General features: G+C 34.0%; 2 protein-coding genes across 7 annotated transcripts in view; both read left to right on the forward strand.

Moving 5' to 3' along the window:
* The window catches only part of LOC140445546 (importin-4-like), a 550550-nt gene extending 545309 nt beyond the window's left edge, over window positions 1–5241 (forward strand). For all 6 annotated transcript variants that reach the window (XM_072537643.1, XM_072537647.1, XM_072537644.1 and 3 more), the window contains one exon: window positions 27–5241. In XM_072537643.1, the coding sequence (XP_072393744.1) occupies window positions 27–154 (128 nt within the window). In that variant the 3' untranslated portion in view covers window positions 155–5241. The remainder of the gene's footprint in view (window positions 1–26) is intronic.
* Window positions 5242–8477: 3236 nt separating this feature from the next.
* LOC140446513 (uncharacterized) lies at window positions 8478–9035 on the forward strand. Its single transcript, XM_072539070.1, has one exon. It carries the CDS (start codon window positions 8478–8480, stop codon window positions 9033–9035), a length of 558 nt encoding a protein of 185 aa, XP_072395171.1.
* Window positions 9036–18267: the final 9232 nt, after the last annotated feature.

Below are 18267 nucleotides of genomic sequence, written 5' to 3' on the forward strand. Positions count from 1 at the left end.
TTCTAAATTACTGTTTTCTTTTTCAGATGTTAAAAATTTACTGAATGACTTCTTAAAAACAATTAACCGAGATTTTCCTCAAGAATTCGTGGATTCTCTGTCTTCCTTTGAATCATCTTCTCAAAATTCTTTACAGGCTCTTTTATCATCCTAATACAATTGTATACAAAATTGATATTAAATAGCAAAGATCGGCAACTATGTAAAGAAATTTGTTTTTGTTATTATCAGATTATTAAAATATAGAACTAAGTTAAAATGTTTAAATTTTTAATATTTGGGTGCTACTTGGCTTTTGTACTAAAAAGTTGTCTATCTCTGTTACGGAAACTATATTTTGTTCTGTTGTACTTGCTTTATGTTTTTCAAATCCAAAAATATTAAACCATATGTTAAGCATATTTATTTATAAACATTATGTTTTCTTTATTTAACTTGTAACATTACCAACCTTCAAATATCTGTAACTGATTAATAAAAGTAATATTCAAGTATTTTCAAGAACGTAGTACTATAATTCAAGTTTCGTTTATGTGTAAAACACATATTTAGACACAGTGTAAAAGTATTTATGATATTTATTTTAAAAGACACCAGAGACGACAAATCAAATACTAATCTTCGTGGCGAATGGAAAATATTGTAAACAAATTTTGAATTAAATGTATGCTCAATGTGCGGTAAAATAAAATTTAAAAAAAAAGATGACATGATTGAGATGTCATATTCCTGTTGCCACTGTTCCATTTATTTTTTCTTAAACCATTGTTGGATATCATGTTTCTTCTATCGTTTGCCCTGTTTTAGTAGTATCCTTTGCAAGTATATCCACTATTTTATTTTCGTTAATTCCATAATGAGCCTTAATCCAAAATAAATAAATTTGTTTACCTTTATTGGTAAGTGACTGGACCGCTTCTAAAATTCTTATAATCACTACTGATGAAGAGCTTGATAATTTTGCTTGTATTATTGATGAGCTCAGCAGTGTAAATAGACATTTGAGTTAAAAGTTTGAATTTTTTTTATATATATTTTCATTTGAATAGTAAAAAGCACATCCAGTAGATTTCTCAAATTTGGATCCATATTTATAAATGTAATCTATAAATAAATGTAATTTAGTACAAAAAAATGTTTTAACATTTTTTTTTACATAATAGTATGATGAATATGTTCTTTCCAAGAGTACTTCTGATTTAAAAATATGCCAAGGTGTTTAACTGATATTTTGTATGGGAATGTGAAGGGTCCTATATTAATTTGGTTTAGTGGCTGATATCTTCTTCTTGTAAATGAACACCTGACTGATTTTTCTTGAGAGATGCAGAATCCATTTCGTTGTGACCATTCGGCAATACTTCTCGTGGCATTTTCTAATTAATCGATGGCAGGTGCGATCGACTTCTTTTCTGTATGAATGCAAAAGTCGTCTGCGTTTTGAAGTAATCTGGTTTCCTTAGTAATAGAACTGGTAACATCAGCAGTACACAGCATAAATAATAATGGACTTAAAAAGCTTCCTTGTGGCAATCCAACTGATGTTGATTGCGGTATACCTATCACTCCATTTATTTTTAAATGCACTTTTCTATCACAGTACAACTTCATTAGGTTCGCAATAAAACCTTCTAGAATTCCTATCGCATATAATGTATCTGTTAGTATATCTAGATTAACTACGTTATAAGCTCCCTTAATGTCTAAAAATAAGCAGGAGACTTAGTTGTCTCGGGTAAATGTTAATTGTACATCAGTAACAAATGATGCTGTAACTTCTTGAGTCGAGCGTCCTCTTCTGGATGCATATTGGATTGTTGGTAATAACAATAACTGATTTTTTTTCAGCCAGTGTTCTAACCTATTTTTAATAAGTCGTTCATAAGTTCATGACACAAGATCCCAATGAAATAGGTTTGTATGAACCTGGGGAATCCTTAGGTTTATTAGGTTTAGAAATAGGTATAATTAAATGTTTTTCCAGGCGTCTGGTAATTTTGACTTGTTTTTATACATCTAATAAGCGCTGCTTTGTTAAAACTGGGATCTCAGCAATCATTGGGCAATGGATATTTTCTATTCCAGGACATGTATTATTTCTGTTTTTATAAGCTTTTCTTTCATTGTAAAAGGTGCTGCATGCGGTCATTTGTATAAAAATTTTTGATCTCTAGGTTTTTCGTTAACCCAATTCTAAATATTGAAATATTCTGTCCAGTCTCCCCCACTCCATTTGATGTATATTTGATTGTTTTTTGTTTTTCTACCTATTTAATTTAGCTCAGGCGTCTTCATTGAGGTATTTTTGTTCAAACTTGGCGATCGCATCTTGATTTTGATATTTATTAAGGTTATCCAAATTTGAATTATCTTTGTACTTAGATAATAAATAACTATTTGCGTTTCGTTACCGCATTTTCGCAGTTATTATTCCACCATGGTTTGCAGTTTTTCCAAGTAAATGATTTATTTGCACCTCTTTTTGGTATAGCTACTGAAGCTGCTTTGTTTATATGTTCTAATAATTTGTCGTAACTATCGTCGATAAAATTCAATGATTTTTCATATAGGAAATTGCTAAATTTTGTCCAGTCTACTTTGTTAATTTTCCATATTTTATGACTCTTCGCTGGTGGCAGAGTTCCTTTAATTTGACAACTCATAATTTGCAAATGGTTAGACCCAAGGGGGTTTTGAAGTACATCCAACTAAAATATTTGATATTTTGAGAGCATATCATAATATCAAAAGCACTTCTTTGACCTGGTCTAGTAATAAGGGTTGGTTCCCCTATGTTTAAAATTACAAGATTTTATGAGTTTATTACCTCTAACAGGTTTCTTCCTTCGAAATCTTCTAGATTTGATCCAAAAGCCCAATGATGCGAATTAAAATCCTCACCAGTTATACATTGTTTTGGTATGCCATTAAAAATTCAGAATTTGTATCAGTGTTATTCTACTTCAAAGTTTTATATAAACTGAAACAAGATAAACTTTTTTTAAATTGATCACTTAGAAGACGCACATACACACATACTTAGCCATAATCTTTTCCATTTGTAATAATTCTATCTCAGAAAAACTGATTTCATATTTAATTAAAATTGCTACACCAGCTTTTCTATCTTCTTTATCTAAACGTGAACAATTAGTAAACCTAGTAAACGAGTAACCTACGAAAAGAAATGTTTGGTTTAAACAAGTCTCTGAAAGAAGACCTATATTGATTTTATGCTTATGAAATAGATATTCTAAATTACATTTATTTAAGAATGCCGATTTACAATTCCATTGTGCCATAGAAAATGTTTTGTTTATGTCTGCGAACTTAAACCTGATTTATTGAAGAGTTTATCCTTAATAATATTAACCATTTCAAACTGCTGTACATTTAAAATATTATCTCTATTTAAAAAGTTTAAAATATTCATAACCAATTCAAAACTAATTTTATCGATTCTGTTTCTGAAACCTCATTTGTTTTACTAATATTTTCTCGATAAAATCCTTTTTCTAAAATACCCCCTTTTAACCTAACAATTTCGATTGATGTTCTGGGACTCCTTTGGGAGGGGAGTCCCAGTCCACTTTAGAAACCATTTTATAGTCTTTAACCAACTTGAGACAAACAGTTCTCCCCTCCTCAACCTATTTTGTTAAAGACTTTAATGTGTAAATGCATACCAAAAATAGATCACTTGAGAAAGGTACTTTACCGAAACAGCTGTAGTGCTTAGATTTTATACTAAATTTTTTGGAAGTTTCGAAAACGAAGTTTTCAGTGTTTTATTGACAAAAAGTTATAAAAAACAAATAAATTTATACAGCTGCAAAAAAAGGTACTTTGCCGAAACAGATGTCTGCTTAGATTTTATACTAAATTTTTTGGAAGTTTCGAAAACAAAGTTTTCAGTGTTTTATTGTTACAAAAAGCTATAAAAAAATTTGTAGAAAGTTTATTGATGCTACCCGGCTGTCGCGGAAGTTACGCTAAAACGTCTATTGCCGTGACCTGACCAGGTTCTAATTTTGTTAAGATTCTCTTAAACCAGCGCTCAAATACTTCGGAAGTCATTTCTTTATGATAATCTCCTGTTTTTCTTGATTCATATTGAAGCAAACCATCATCAAGGAACCCTGTATCACTTCCTATATGGATACGTCGTCGCTTTCCTGATGCAGCTTTTAATCCTGTAAAGCAGCCTTCTATAAATGCTTCGCGTTTACCTTTGACATTTAAATCGTGCCAATCTTTTCCAACTGTATGATCTTCGTTAATCCAGGTTTCATCCAAATAATATGTTTTCCGTTTAATGCTGCGAAGTGTGCTTCGCGTTTACCTTTGACATTTAAATTTTGCCCATCTTTTCCATCTATATGACCTTCGTTAATCCAGGTTTCATCCAAATAATATGTTTTCCGTTTAATGCTGCGAAGTGTGCGTATTTCTTTAAAATATTTTCTCTACACAATAATTTCTAATTTTTTTTTTCTAATAACACACTTTTTCTGTTTTTACATATCGAAAGTTCATTTCGCGCATAGTTCTGATTAATACTCTACAAGATATCTTGGGTAAAAAGTAATTGTTTTCGAGCCCTTGAGAAATTTTTTCAGTGTTTGAAATTTTACTCCGAAAATAAAATGTCTTGTCCCGTCATCCAAAACAATGTTTTTTCTACCTCTAGTTTTACGTTTTACTTGCTTTTTATTTTACGATGTATTTTTAGGCACATGATAAATACAGCAAATGGATACTTTTGTTAAACTGCTACAAATATCGACCGTTTGGCTAATATTTGATGCCATTTTTCTGCATCATGCAATTCAAGTCCTTCATATCGTATCACTACCTTCTCTTCTGACTTTAACATTTTGCTGTCTTCTCTTGGAACAACTCGGTTGTTCGTCCATTATATTTTAATAATCACAGAATATAATTAAAAATTTACTATAAAACGACAAACTCCAACAACACTAGGATTATCACCACAAACTTCAACCGCAAAAAATATAATCACAAAAGGCAACAGAAGCACTCCCGCCAGAACCGCCTATGTAAATGAACGTTTTTTGTTTCGACAGGTGCGTTGGTATTACCGTTACGATGCTTTACAAATTCCCAAGTTGCCAAGTTTTTGAAACGGAATGGGAATGAAATGTAACATATCAATTATTATTTTATAAACTTTAATATGTAACAAAACTGAATATGTAAATAAAATTTATTTCAATACAATTTTGTGCTCAATTTTTACTATTGAAAAAACTCATTTTTTTGGAATTTTTATGTGGGTAATAATCGCTGCGTCGAAGAATTCAGGTTTGTATAACCATAACTGGTACTTGTAAACAAGAATCGGCTACACTGTACGGCATCTTGTGGTTACGTCTGCTACAGAGAAGTACAAATAAATGTACTAATTATACATTCTATGATTTCTGATGAGAAAACGCAAATTAAACGGGTAGTTTTCGGGGCTCGCTGATACATTTAAATTTAATGACATTCGGCGTTTAAACGATGAAATCACTCTTCCAAATAGTGGAATTTTACTATAGGAAGGTATCGGTCTGGTACTGTTAGGATAGTTTACAATAGGTCATACGAAGTAATATCCTTTTTAATTTTTCTATGTTATAATTTTCTTTGTTTTTCCTTTAATATAATTTATTATTCCTGATATTTGACTTAAAACTAATAAAATGTCAGATATTGCAATGCTACGTAAGAAACGTTCAATAATCAAAACAAAATTAACAAATTTCAAGAATTATTTAGATAAAATAAACCTTATAGACGAGCAGAATCTTCCAGTAGCGGAGTTAGAAACACGTCTTTCTAAAATGAATAACTAAATAGAATCGTTTTAAAATATTCAAGATGAAATCGACTGTCTGGAAGATTCTGTATCTGAAAATGATATTAGTTCAAGGGTAGAGTTTGAAAATAGTTTTTATTTTGCAGTAGCATTAGCAAAAGTAGTTATATCAAAACCTGTTATTGATAAAACATCTAGAATGTCTAATAATTCAAGTCAAAATTGTTCAAATAATGGTAACCATAGCAACATTAAATTACCTACAATAGACTTTCCTAAATTCTCAGGTAACTTTGAAAACTGGCTAGATTTTCATGACTCGTTTGAGTCTCTAATTATTAATAATAGTAGTTTAAGTCAAATTCAAAAATTTCACTATTTAAAATCTGCCATTTCTGGCAATTCAGCAGAGGTTATCAGCTCGTTGCCACTTTCTTCTACAAATTTTAATCTTGCATGGCAGCTTATATGTGAAAGATATGCAAACCAAGATCTTTTAATCTACAGCCATGTAAAGGCAATATTCAACTTGCCAACAGTGAATAAAGAGAACTCTTTTCATTTAAGAATATTGATAGACAATATCTCGAGCAATTTACGTTCTTTAAAATTTCTTGGTGAGCCCATTGAATACTGGGGCACACTTTTAAACTATATAGTATGCAGTAAGTTGGATCCTATTTCTGAACGTGAGTAGGACTCAGTTAAGCCTCAACACCATACATTTGATCAACTCTTAGAGTTTTTAAGGAAAAGAGCTGACATATTAGAAAATAGAGCATTTAAACTCAATGAAAATGAGAACTCACATAAAAAAACTAGCAAAATTATTAATAATAGGAATGCAAAATCATTTGTTTCAACTGAATATGTATGTCAATTCTGTCAAAATTCACACAAAATTTCAAATTGTCCAGAGTTTCTTTATTTATCTGTAAAGCAAAGAACCGATGAGGCAAAAAGTCATAAATTATGTTTGAACTGTTTACATCTGGGGCATATAAATAAAAACTGTAAATACGGAAAATGTCAAAAATGTGGTAGGAAGCATCATACACTACTTCATATTGAGTTTTCTGGTTCTTCACATGCTTCAAGGGTATCTTCAAATCCACAGCATGCTTCTTCTTCTTCTCAGAACATTGTGGAGTCTCGAAATGCTTCCATCACTCTTTCTTCTTGTTTTTCTGATACGCAGGTATTACTGTCAACAGTTACTCTTCTTATTAGTGATGCTCATGGCCGTTATCATTCGTTTAAGGCTATTTTAGACTCTGGTTCACAATCAAACTTTATTTCTGATAAACAAGTTTGGTACAAAAAGGAAACATGTGAATATTGCTGTTTCTGGTATCTCAGGTATCTTCACGTATAAGTTCTAAATGTTCTGTTTCTATTTAAGCAACTCATTCTAATTTCAATCTCTCAATCTCTTGTTTGGTAGTAGAAGAAATATGTAACCTAATTCCAAGTTTTCCTTTAGATACCAACTTATTCAATATACCTCAAAATGTTCGTCTAGCAGACTCAAATTTCTTTAAACCTTCTTAAGATTGATCTCTTAATTAGTTCTGCTGTGTTTTGGGATCTTCTAGTTGGTCAAATTCGTTTAGAGCAAAATATGCCAGTTCTTCAAAAAACAAAATTTGGCTGGATCATTTCAGGTCCTTTGCCAATTTCTCATACAAATAATATTAATTGTAATTTTTCTCAAAATGTGGAGTCACAGGAACTTCCTCGATTTTGGGAAATAGAGGAGTGTTCTACTTCAAGGCCTATATTGTCAGAGGAAGAACAGCTGTGTGAACAGCACTTCATCTCAACATTCAAAAGAAGTTCCAATGGCAGATTCATAGTTTCTATTCCTCTTAAAGAATCTCCAAACAAATTAGGTGACTAGAGTCAATCTGCTTCTAAACGGTTTTATAGCATAGAAAGAAGATTTCAAAACAATTCCTCTCTTAAATCAGCTTATGCAGATTTCATTCAAGAGTATATAGATTTAGGGCACATGTCAAAATCTCCTTTAATTTCTTCTTCAAGTATATCTTACTTTCTTCCACACCATACAGTTCTAAAGGAAGATAGTTTGACTACTAAGCTTCGTGTCGTCTTTGACGGGTCTTCCACTTCTACTGGATTGTCATTAAATGATCTTCAAATGGTTGGCCCTAATGTACAAAGCGACTTATTTTCAATACTTCTTCGCTTCAGGCAGCTTCATTTGTAGTTTCTGCGGACATAGTCAAAATGTACCGACAAGTTCTTATTGCTCCTGAACAGCGAAACCTTCAACAGATCTTATGGCGATTCAATCAATCAGAAGATTTATGTAAATATCAGCTAAATACAGTTTCTACAACTTTCTGCCACAGAGTTTCCTGAAGCATCGAACATAATATCTTCAGATTTCTATGTAGATGATCTTCTAACAGGATCTGATTCTTCTTCGGATCTCTCACGTTTATGCTCCGAAATTACTACCATTCTTGATCGTGGTTGTTTTCCACTTCGTAAATGGGTTTCTAATAATCCTAACATCATCGATAGTATTAATTCTTCTTCTATCTCTTGTACTGATTCTAACTTTCTTCGCATTGGAGAGATAACCAAAACGTTAGGTATTCTATGGTGTTATGAGTCAGATACCCTCATGTATCATATAAATAAACCCACATCTAATTTGGTAACTAAACGTTCAATCCTTTCTTTAATTGCACAAATCTACGATCCTTTGGGTCTTCTTGCAACTTGTGTAATAAAGGGAAAAATATTAATTCAGAAATTGTGGTTGGAGCAGTTGGATTGGGATCAATCAGTACCAATTAGCATCTATACTGAATGGTCATCATTCAGACGCCAACTTTCTTTTCTAAATGAACTTAAGATAGTCCGTAATTTCAAATGCAGAGAAGCTATTAGGCTTGAGTTGCACGGATTTTCTGATTCTTCAGAACAAACCTATGGAGCTTGTATAAACGTTCGTAGTGCTAATTCTTTTGGGGTTGTTTGTGTCAATCTTCTTTGTGCAAAAGGCAAAGTTGCACCTCTTAAGAAAATAAGTCTTCCTCGACTAGAACTTTGTGGAGCTCTTATTCTTTCTAGGTTAGCCTCCAAGGCTATTGATTCATTGACTATTGAATTTCATGTTTTTCTGGTCAGATTCCACTATAGTTCTTGGATGGATCAATACACCACCAAACGTTCTTAAAACATTTGTTGCAAACAGAGTGTCAGAAATTGTCTCCAATACCAATTCCAGCAAGTGGTTTCATGTTGGTACAAAGCAAAATCCTGCAGACTTACTCACCAGAGGCCTTGAACCTTTACTTCTACATTCTTCTAGCTTGTGGTGGGAAGGTCCCAGTTTTTTCTGTGGATCCCTTTGACACACCAATTCAACCTATTCAATACAATAAAGATCTACCTGAGTTAAGGATAGAATCCATATCAATGAAAATATCACCTACTATAGAATTACTTTCTTTTGAGCTTTTTTCCAATTTCAGCCGCTTGCAGCGTAGTTTAGCATATTGCTTTAGATTTATTCATAATGTAAAATGCTCGAATCACTCTCTTAGACAGTTTGGTCCTCTCTCGTTTGAGAAATTGCAAATTTCCGAAAGATATGTAGTTAAAGTAGTTCAAAATAAAGCCTTTAAGCTTGAAATTCAAACGCTGTCACTCAATTGAACTCTCCATCCTAAGTCTAACATAATTTTTTTACATCCTTTCATCGATAATGATGGTCTTCTTCGTGTAGGAGGTAGACTTAGAAATTCATTGTTTAGTTCATTGTTTAGTCAGGATACAGTACGTACTTACTCTAAAGGACAAAGTGAACTGTTATCTTAACAAAATATTCTAATGTTTTTCAAGGCACTGGCAAAATTCCCTATCAGTATAAGATTGTGTTGCATAAAAAAGCCGAGCCTGTAACTAGTAGTTGTCGAAGGGTACCTGATGCTTTAAAACCACATCTTAAAGAGGCTTTAAAAGATCTTGAGAAAAGAGGAATAATTTCTAAAGTTGAAGAGCCAACAGAATGGGTCAACAATATAGTTATAGTGGAGAAACCATCAGAGGCCCTACTTATATGCTTAGATCCAGTTCATTTAAATAAGTGGATATGTTTAGACCAGTTTCCTATTCCTACAATTGATGAGTTATCAATTAAGCTAAAAGATAAAAAAATATTTACTGTGCTTGATTTAAAAGAAGGGTTTTACCAGGTTCCTCTTGATTCCAAAAGTCGTAAACTATGTACATTTATAACACCATTTGGAAAATTTTGCTTTAATCGATTGCCTTTCGGTTTAAATGTTAGTCCTGAGGTATTTCAGCGCATGAATGAGAAAATATTTGGTGATTTGCCGATTGGGATCTACTTTGATGACTTCATGATAAGTGCTTCAACAGAAGAAGAACATGATGAAATCATTAAAGATGTAATTAAGAGAGCAGAGAGGTCTGGTATAAGATTTAATAAAAATAAAATTCAATACAAAGTCTCTGAAGTTAGTTATCTTGGTCAGGTTTTTTCCTCTGAATGTGTTAAACCTGACACTGAATATATAAAAGCTGTTCTGATACTTAAAGAACCTAAAAATAAAAAAGAATTGTTAAGAATATTATGTATGTTTAATTACTTGTCTAAATACTTACCGAATCTCTCTGAATTATTGTCACCGTTAAGAAATTTGATTAAAAATAATGTAGAATATAAGTGGACAGAAGATCACTTAGCAGTCTTCCAAAAAATTAAAAAATATAGTCTCTAAAATACCTATATTAAAAATATTTGATCCTATGTTGCCCATAGAAATACAAACTGATGCAAGCCAGCATGGTATTGGCTGCTGTTTGCTACAGGAAGGTCGGCCAGTAGCATTTGCTTCTAGAGGCCTGACTGACACAGAAACTAGATGGGCTCAGATTGAAAAGGAGTATCTGGCAATTTGCTATAGTTTAAATAAGTTCCATCAGTTTGTGTATGGTAGAAAAGTAATAATAAAATCTGATCACAAACCATTGGTGGCAATTAAAAAAAGACATTTGTAAAATAAGTTCTCGTTTACAAAGATTAAAATTAAAAATGCTTAAATATGATTTTGAAGTACAATACTTGTCTGGAAAACATATGTACATAGCAGATCTCCTATCAAGATCATTTATAAAGACCCCAGTTAAAGATGATAAAGAAATGAGAGAAATTGTTCACTCAGTTGAGTTTGATCTACCCATATCTGTGGAGAGAATTGAAGAAATCAGAGCTGCAACCAACAATGATCAGATTTTGTCACAGATAAAAAAGTTTTGTCAAACAGAATGGCCAAATAGAAAATCGATTTTAGAACGTGATATCCAAGCATTTTACAATATTAAGGACGACATACATATTAACAATTTTTCATAAATTTAAATTGGTCATTCCTAAATCGTTAAGACAGCAAATGTTAAATAAATTACATGTAGGCCATTTTGGAATAGAAAAGTCCAAAGCTAGAGCCAGGAAAATATTTTATTGGCCTGGTATATCACAAGATGTACAGAATTTTGTATCGAAATGTAAAACATCGATCGGATCGCCAAGCGGGCTGGGCGGCTGGCTTCTCCTTCGCTTCAATGCGAGAGATGTCAGTTCAAATCCCCGGCTCGGTGAATAGCAAACAAAAAGGCTAACGCAGTAGTTTAAAATTCTAAAATGAATCTGCGGCTTAGTCTAGAATATGCTGGTATCTGATCGGCCTATGGTGGAGCAGTACGGCAAGAGATAAGGGCTTGCGGCTAGGTGATACTCCTCCATAGATCCCTACCGGAAGGGCGTGGAACGCCTAAATACCGGGTATATATATATATATATATATATATATATATATATATATATATATATATATATATATATATGTAAAACATGCTTAAAATACAGTCGGAAAATTCCTAGAGAACCACTCATTCAGCATGAAAGATCAAATATTCCCTTTGAAAAAGTGGGGGCTGATATTTTAACTTATGCAGGTCAAGATTATTTGACTTTGGTTGATTACTTGTAATTGAATAGAACTTATTCCTTTAAAAAATAAAACTGCAGAGGAAATAATTGACAAGCTTAAACTTGTTGTCTCTACTCATGGCATACCAACTAAATTTATGTCTGATAACCAACCATTTAACAGTAAGAAATTTAAAGACTTTGCTAAAAGTTGGGAAATAAATTTGATAACTTCCAGTCCAAAATACCCAAAATCAAATGGACTAAGTGAAAAAGCTGTTAGTATTTGTAAAAATATCCTTAAAAAATGTTATGATTCAGGTAATGACATTCATAAAGCCTTATTAGAATATAGAACATCCCCCCTCTCTGGTCTAAATATTTCCCCATCAGAGCTATTGAACAAACGATTGCTTCGAACCAATTTACCTGTTACTAGGATGTTATTAACAGAAACAACTGATTTTGACTTTGAAAAAATTAAAGAAAAGAGGATTAAAACGAAAGCTTTATATGACAAGCAAGCTCACGAAAGACCTTCATTTGTAGAAGGGCAGAGTGTAATGATAAAGAAAGACAATCATTGGGTACCAGGTGAAGTGGTTCAAGAACATAGTACTCCTAGATCATATTTGGTGAGGGAGGATAGGGATAGGGTTCTAAGACGGAATTCATCGTTCTTGAGACCAAATCCAAATCCGGTGTCGCTGGAATCCAATAATAAGGATTTATTACCTATGTGCAAAACTGATGTCTCTAAATCAAAATTTGAGATTCAAACAGAAACATCTATTAGTAATGAAAATCAGATAAAACTCAAAGTAAAACAATTATACCAGTAACAGGCCCTAACAAAACCCGTTCTGGTCGTTGCATTATAAAACCAGCTAGATATAGAGATTAATCATATTTTAAATATTGTATTTTTTAGTTTAGTGTTTTCAGTTGTTTTTAAGTTTTGTAAAAGAGGGAGATGTAACATAAACAGCTTAGTGTGAACCAACCTTAACATGAGTTAGTTCACCTGTCGGTGTTATGTCTGTCACTTGTCACTAGAGAACAGACTAACAATAGTTGTCTCAATAAAACATTACAACGTCTCAACGCCCGACAGTGTTGCCAGACTTAAAAAAATAATATAGAAAGGGAAAACAAAGTACATATTACTGGATATATAAAAACTAAGTAGCTTAAAGAGGAGAATTGATCTTCGAGGAGTCGATCTGGATTCATTCTCCTATCGTAAAGCAAACAAAAAAAAATAATTACATAAAAACCATTATATACATAAACATATTTTTGTTTATGTATTTATTCTCCCACGTTAAAAGATGCAGCATATGAGAATCCACCTATAAGAAAGTCCGGTCTGGCACGAACTCCTCCACCGTCGCTTAAAAACAGAACAAACAGTATTTCCTCAAATGAAATCAGGATAAACGCCACTAATAGCTCATCTCATTGTGCCTCCACGTCGACATGCTTGTCAGACAGCAAACTAGCATAACAAACAGAAGCCACTGAACAAACTCGTCAGCATGATGATGATACAGGTTGGACGTTAATTCCAAATAAGAAGCGTCAGCGATCAGAAGATAGCCCTCCGCATAGAATTAAAAAGCAAACTACTATTCAGGATTATTGGTTGCAGAAACCTACTCCAACGACCAATAGATATAGCCCTTTAGCTACTGATGATATACAAGAAGAAAATAAAAATAAAAATGCCGAATCCAAAAAACCTCCACCAATATTCATTCAGAATGTCGAATATATAAAACCGCTACGCGAACTACTTGATGAAAAAATACCAAATGTATATACCATTAAATGTCTTAGGGATAACCAAATTAAACTCCAAGTAGATTCACCTGAAAACTATTCGGATATTATTAAAATTTTATCAGCAAAAAAAAGCAGTTTCACACATATCAGATAAAACAGGACCGTGGATTTCGAGTGGTTATCCGCAATATTCACCCCTCAACAGAAATTAATGATATTAAAAGGGCACTCGAAGAACTAGGACATTTAGTCAAAAATATCTCCAACATAAAACGTAAAGAGAATAAAAAGCAACCACCACTTTTCCACGTAGAATTGGTTGCTAATGCAAACAATAAAAACATTTATAAAGTCAATACTTAACTCAATAGTTGGAAGTTGAACCATCACATCCCAAAAGAGAAATTCCGCAATGCCACAGGTGTCAACATTTCGGACACACTCACAAATATTGCAACAGAATGCCTCGATGCGTAAAATGTACAGCCAATCACTTGTCATCCGAATGTCCAAACCCAACACGAATTAAAGATGTGAAGTGTACAAATTGCCAAGAGAATCATCCTGTCAACTACAGAGGCTGTTTGGTCTACAAAGAGCTCCAAAGAAAACAATTTCCAACAAAAAGAGACATCAAACGATGTCTACCTAGCGAAACCGAATTCAAATTTTTACCACTTTGTTTCCTAAAACTTGCGAAGCAAACAGCTGGATAAATTACTCGGCAAGGGAATCTAAAATTGCATTCCACATGCCGTTCATATAGACGGCGTAGTTACGTCCGGGGGTGTAGAGTTGTGTTATAGAGGTAGCACCTTTTATCGGAACGACCACATCGAGCGTCATAGACGGGAGATGGTTATTGATAACTGGTCCTCATAAGACAGCTAACTCTCACTTATGGCTCCACGTGCCACACCCCGGGCAACTGCATTGGTCTGCAGGCTAAACTAAGTGAGGGTAGCCAGATATGGCGAAAATTTTACCGAGCGATTGCTGGTATAAGCAATCCCACACTTGCAGACCAACGGCTTCGGGCGGATGAGTTGGTAAGTGGTAGGGCACTCTTTTGTCCTGGAGTTGAGAAATCGGCTCCGAAGGCGAATGAACCAAAATTTGGCCAACGGCATAAGGATGTAGAAGGCAAGGGGAAACCACTACATTAAAGATCCCTACGGATTTCTCCAGGAAAATTATCATGGCTTTAGGTAGTGATAAGGAATATGTTACTGATCATGGACTTCGGAAGTCAAGATCCGGCAAGGGAGGATACTTAAACTCAGAATGCAAGGCCTCCCAGGTCGACATCATGCGAAATCCTTGCAACAACAAAACAATTTTGAAGAGTAAAACACCTAAATTGAGATGCTTACAAATCGCCACCTGGAACGTTAAAAGTATGTACGAAAGTGGCAAAGCACATAACATCGTAAAAGAAGTCAAGAGACTCAAAATCGATATAATGGGTATCAGTGAAACTCATTGGCCCAACTCGGGAGAATGTAATATCCTAGACCATGCAATGTACTACTCTGGTAACGATACCCCTAAACACAATCATGGAGTTGGAATAATCGTTGCACCTCGTTTAAAATCGTCAATAAAATCCTACATTGCACTATCAGACCGAATGATTCTTTTACAGCTGTATGCGTCCCCATTTGATTTGAACATAATACAGATATACGCACCTACAGCTGACAAAGAGGAAACAATAATGAAAGACTTCTACGAACAACTAGAAATCTTAACTAAGGCAACCAAAAAGAATGAAATAACACTTATAATGGGAGATTTCAACGCGAAAGTAGGACGAGGCAAAACAGGAAAGGTAGTGGGAAATTTCGGACTTGGTGAAAGAAACGAAAGAGGAGATCGTCTAGTTCAATTTTGCCAAGAACACAACCTAGTACTTACTAACACTCTCTTTAAGCTCCCGCACCGTAGACTCTATACCTGGAAATCACCGGCAGACTCACCTGGTAAAATAATCAGAAATCAAATAGATTATATCGCTGCACCAATCAGGTTTAGAAAGTCCATCAAAGCCGTAAAAACTTACCCGGGTGTGGACGTAGCATCAGACCACAATCCGGTGGTATGTAAGTTTGAAGTAAAGTTAAAAAAGCCAAATGTAAAGAACAGGCCCGAAACGCTAGATATTAGGAAGCTTTCCAACAATAATATTAAACAACAGATGCAGGAGAATTTAAATACCGAAATATCAAAAATCCTTAAAAATAACAATGAACCGCTGGAAAAGTGGAGTGAAATTAAAGAAGAGATTAGGACTTCAAGCACTAAGTTTTTACTACCTGATAAGAGAAAAAAGAAAGACTGGATGACTGCAGAAATCCTTGACATGATGGAAGAGAGACGGATATATAAAACTAAAGATACTGCCAAATACCGCGAAACCCATAGACGAATTAGAGCTGAGATAAGAAAAACTAAAGAGAAATGGTTCTCGGAGAGATGCGAAGAAATCGAACAGTGCGAAAAGGTATACGACTATCACAATATGCATAAGAAGATAAAGGAACTCACAACAAAGAAAAGCTACAATATTTTATCGAAAGGGGTATGCGATGATAATGGAAATCTAAACTATACCCCGACAAAATAGTTAGAATCTGGGAAACTTATGTGGAACAACTGTTTAATGATGACCGTCCTAGTGGGTATACACTGAGCAATGATGATACTGGCCCTTCTATTCTAAAATCAGAAGTGGAGAATGCTATAAAGGGTCTTAAAAATAACAAAAGACCAGGCAACGATAACGTATACGGGGAAGTATTGAAAATGCTGTGCGAAACAAACAGTCAATTTCTAGACTCACTCGTTAGACTCTTTAACAATATTTATAACAGCGGGGAGTTTCCTGAAGACTGGCTAGAGTCAACTTTTGTTGCCATACCGAAAAAACCAAAAGCAAAGTCTTGTGATCAACATCGGATGATGAAGTCTAATTAACCACATTTCAAAGGCATACACCAAGGTTATTTACAACAGAATAAGCAAAAAATGCGAGGATAACATTGGAGATTCGCAGTTTGGGTTTCGGAATTCTCTTGGGACAAGAGAAGCACTTTTTAGTCTACAGGTACTCATCCAGCGCTGCAGAGATATGAACAAAGATGTGTACATATGCTTTATAGACTACGCAAAAGCATTCGATAACGTAAAGCACGAAAAGATAATTGAAGTTCTCCATAAGATCGGAGTCGACTACAGAGACATTCGAACAATAGCGAGTCTCTATTGGGGCCAAACAGCTAAAGTGAAAGTAGGATCTACATTGACCAATAAAATTGAGATCAAGAAAGGGGTACGACAGGGCTGTATCTTGTCTCCTATTGTCTTTAATATATACTCAGAAGAAGTATTTAAGACAGCGCTGGAGGAAAGCACAGAAGGCATAAAGATAAATGGAGAAATAATTAATAACATAAGGTAAGCTGATGACACTGTGATTCTAGCAAGTAGCATGGAGGAACTGAGTTGCCTAATGAGTAAGATACAAAAAACAAGTGCACAATACGGACTCAGACTAAATATCACAAAAACCAAATGGATGTTAGTAAGCAAAACCCAACAACCACCACAGCAACTGATATTAGACAATGAAAGAATTGAACACGTGGATTCGTACATCTACTTGGGAACAACAGTTAACTCAAATTGGGATCAAGCAAAGGAAATACGTATAAGAGTAGAAAAGGCAAGAGCATCGTTCACTAGCATGAAGCAAATTTTCACCTCTAAAAGCCTCACCCTACCTCTCAAAATTCGACTTCTGAAATGTTATGTATTCCCGGTTTTGTTATATGGAATGGAGGCGTGGACAATGACCGCAACATTGATGAAAAAAGTAGAGGCCTTCGAAATGTGGGCTTACCGACGTATATTACGTATATCCTGGACTGAGCACGTGACCAACGAAGAGGTACTACGCCGGATAGGTAAAGAGAGAGAGGTAGGAATAAGTATAAAGAAAAGAAAGTTGGAATACTTGGGTCACGTTATGAGACATAATAAATATAGAGTACTACAACTGATCGTTCAAGGGAAAATAGACAGCAGAAGGGGTCCAGGGAGGAGAAGACACTCGTGGCTCCAAAACTTGCGGCAATGGTTCGGATTATCATCTGCTGAACTATTCAGATCTGCCGTAAACAAAGTCAGAATAGCCATGTTGATTGCCAACGTTCGGAACGGACAAGGCAAATGAAGAAGAAGAAGTTACGTCCGCATATAGTTATTTTGATAACTATTGTCTAGGACGGGAGAGATTTTTGTTTTGGTTCAGAGCAGTGGCTATACCGTTCTGACGAGACCCAAAGAGGCCGAAATACGTATAAGCGGTTGTCGCTGCCCTGTATCAAAACAAAAATCTAATACCGTCTTTATGTGAAATATATATATATATATATATATATATATATATATATATATATATATATATATATATATATATATATATATATATATATATATTGTTATGATGTATTATTTGTTAATGATGAGCAATGAGTGTTTTTTTTACCTACCATTTTTACATAACATAATTTTTAATCTTCAATAATATTATCTTTATACTGTTTCTTAATCTTCATTGAACTTATTATATTGAACATCTGGACCTTCTGACTGACTTACTGAA

This window comes from Diabrotica undecimpunctata, chromosome 7 (assembly GCF_040954645.1).
Source record: "Diabrotica undecimpunctata isolate CICGRU chromosome 7, icDiaUnde3, whole genome shotgun sequence".
In the NCBI taxonomy this organism is placed as follows: domain Eukaryota; kingdom Metazoa; phylum Arthropoda; class Insecta; order Coleoptera; family Chrysomelidae; genus Diabrotica; species Diabrotica undecimpunctata.

Bases quoted from the DNA above. Each gene is read 5' to 3' on its own strand.
- LOC140446513 (XM_072539070.1), top strand. From the start codon at position 8,478: ATGTATCATATAAATAAACCCACATCTAATTTGGTAACTAAACGTTCA.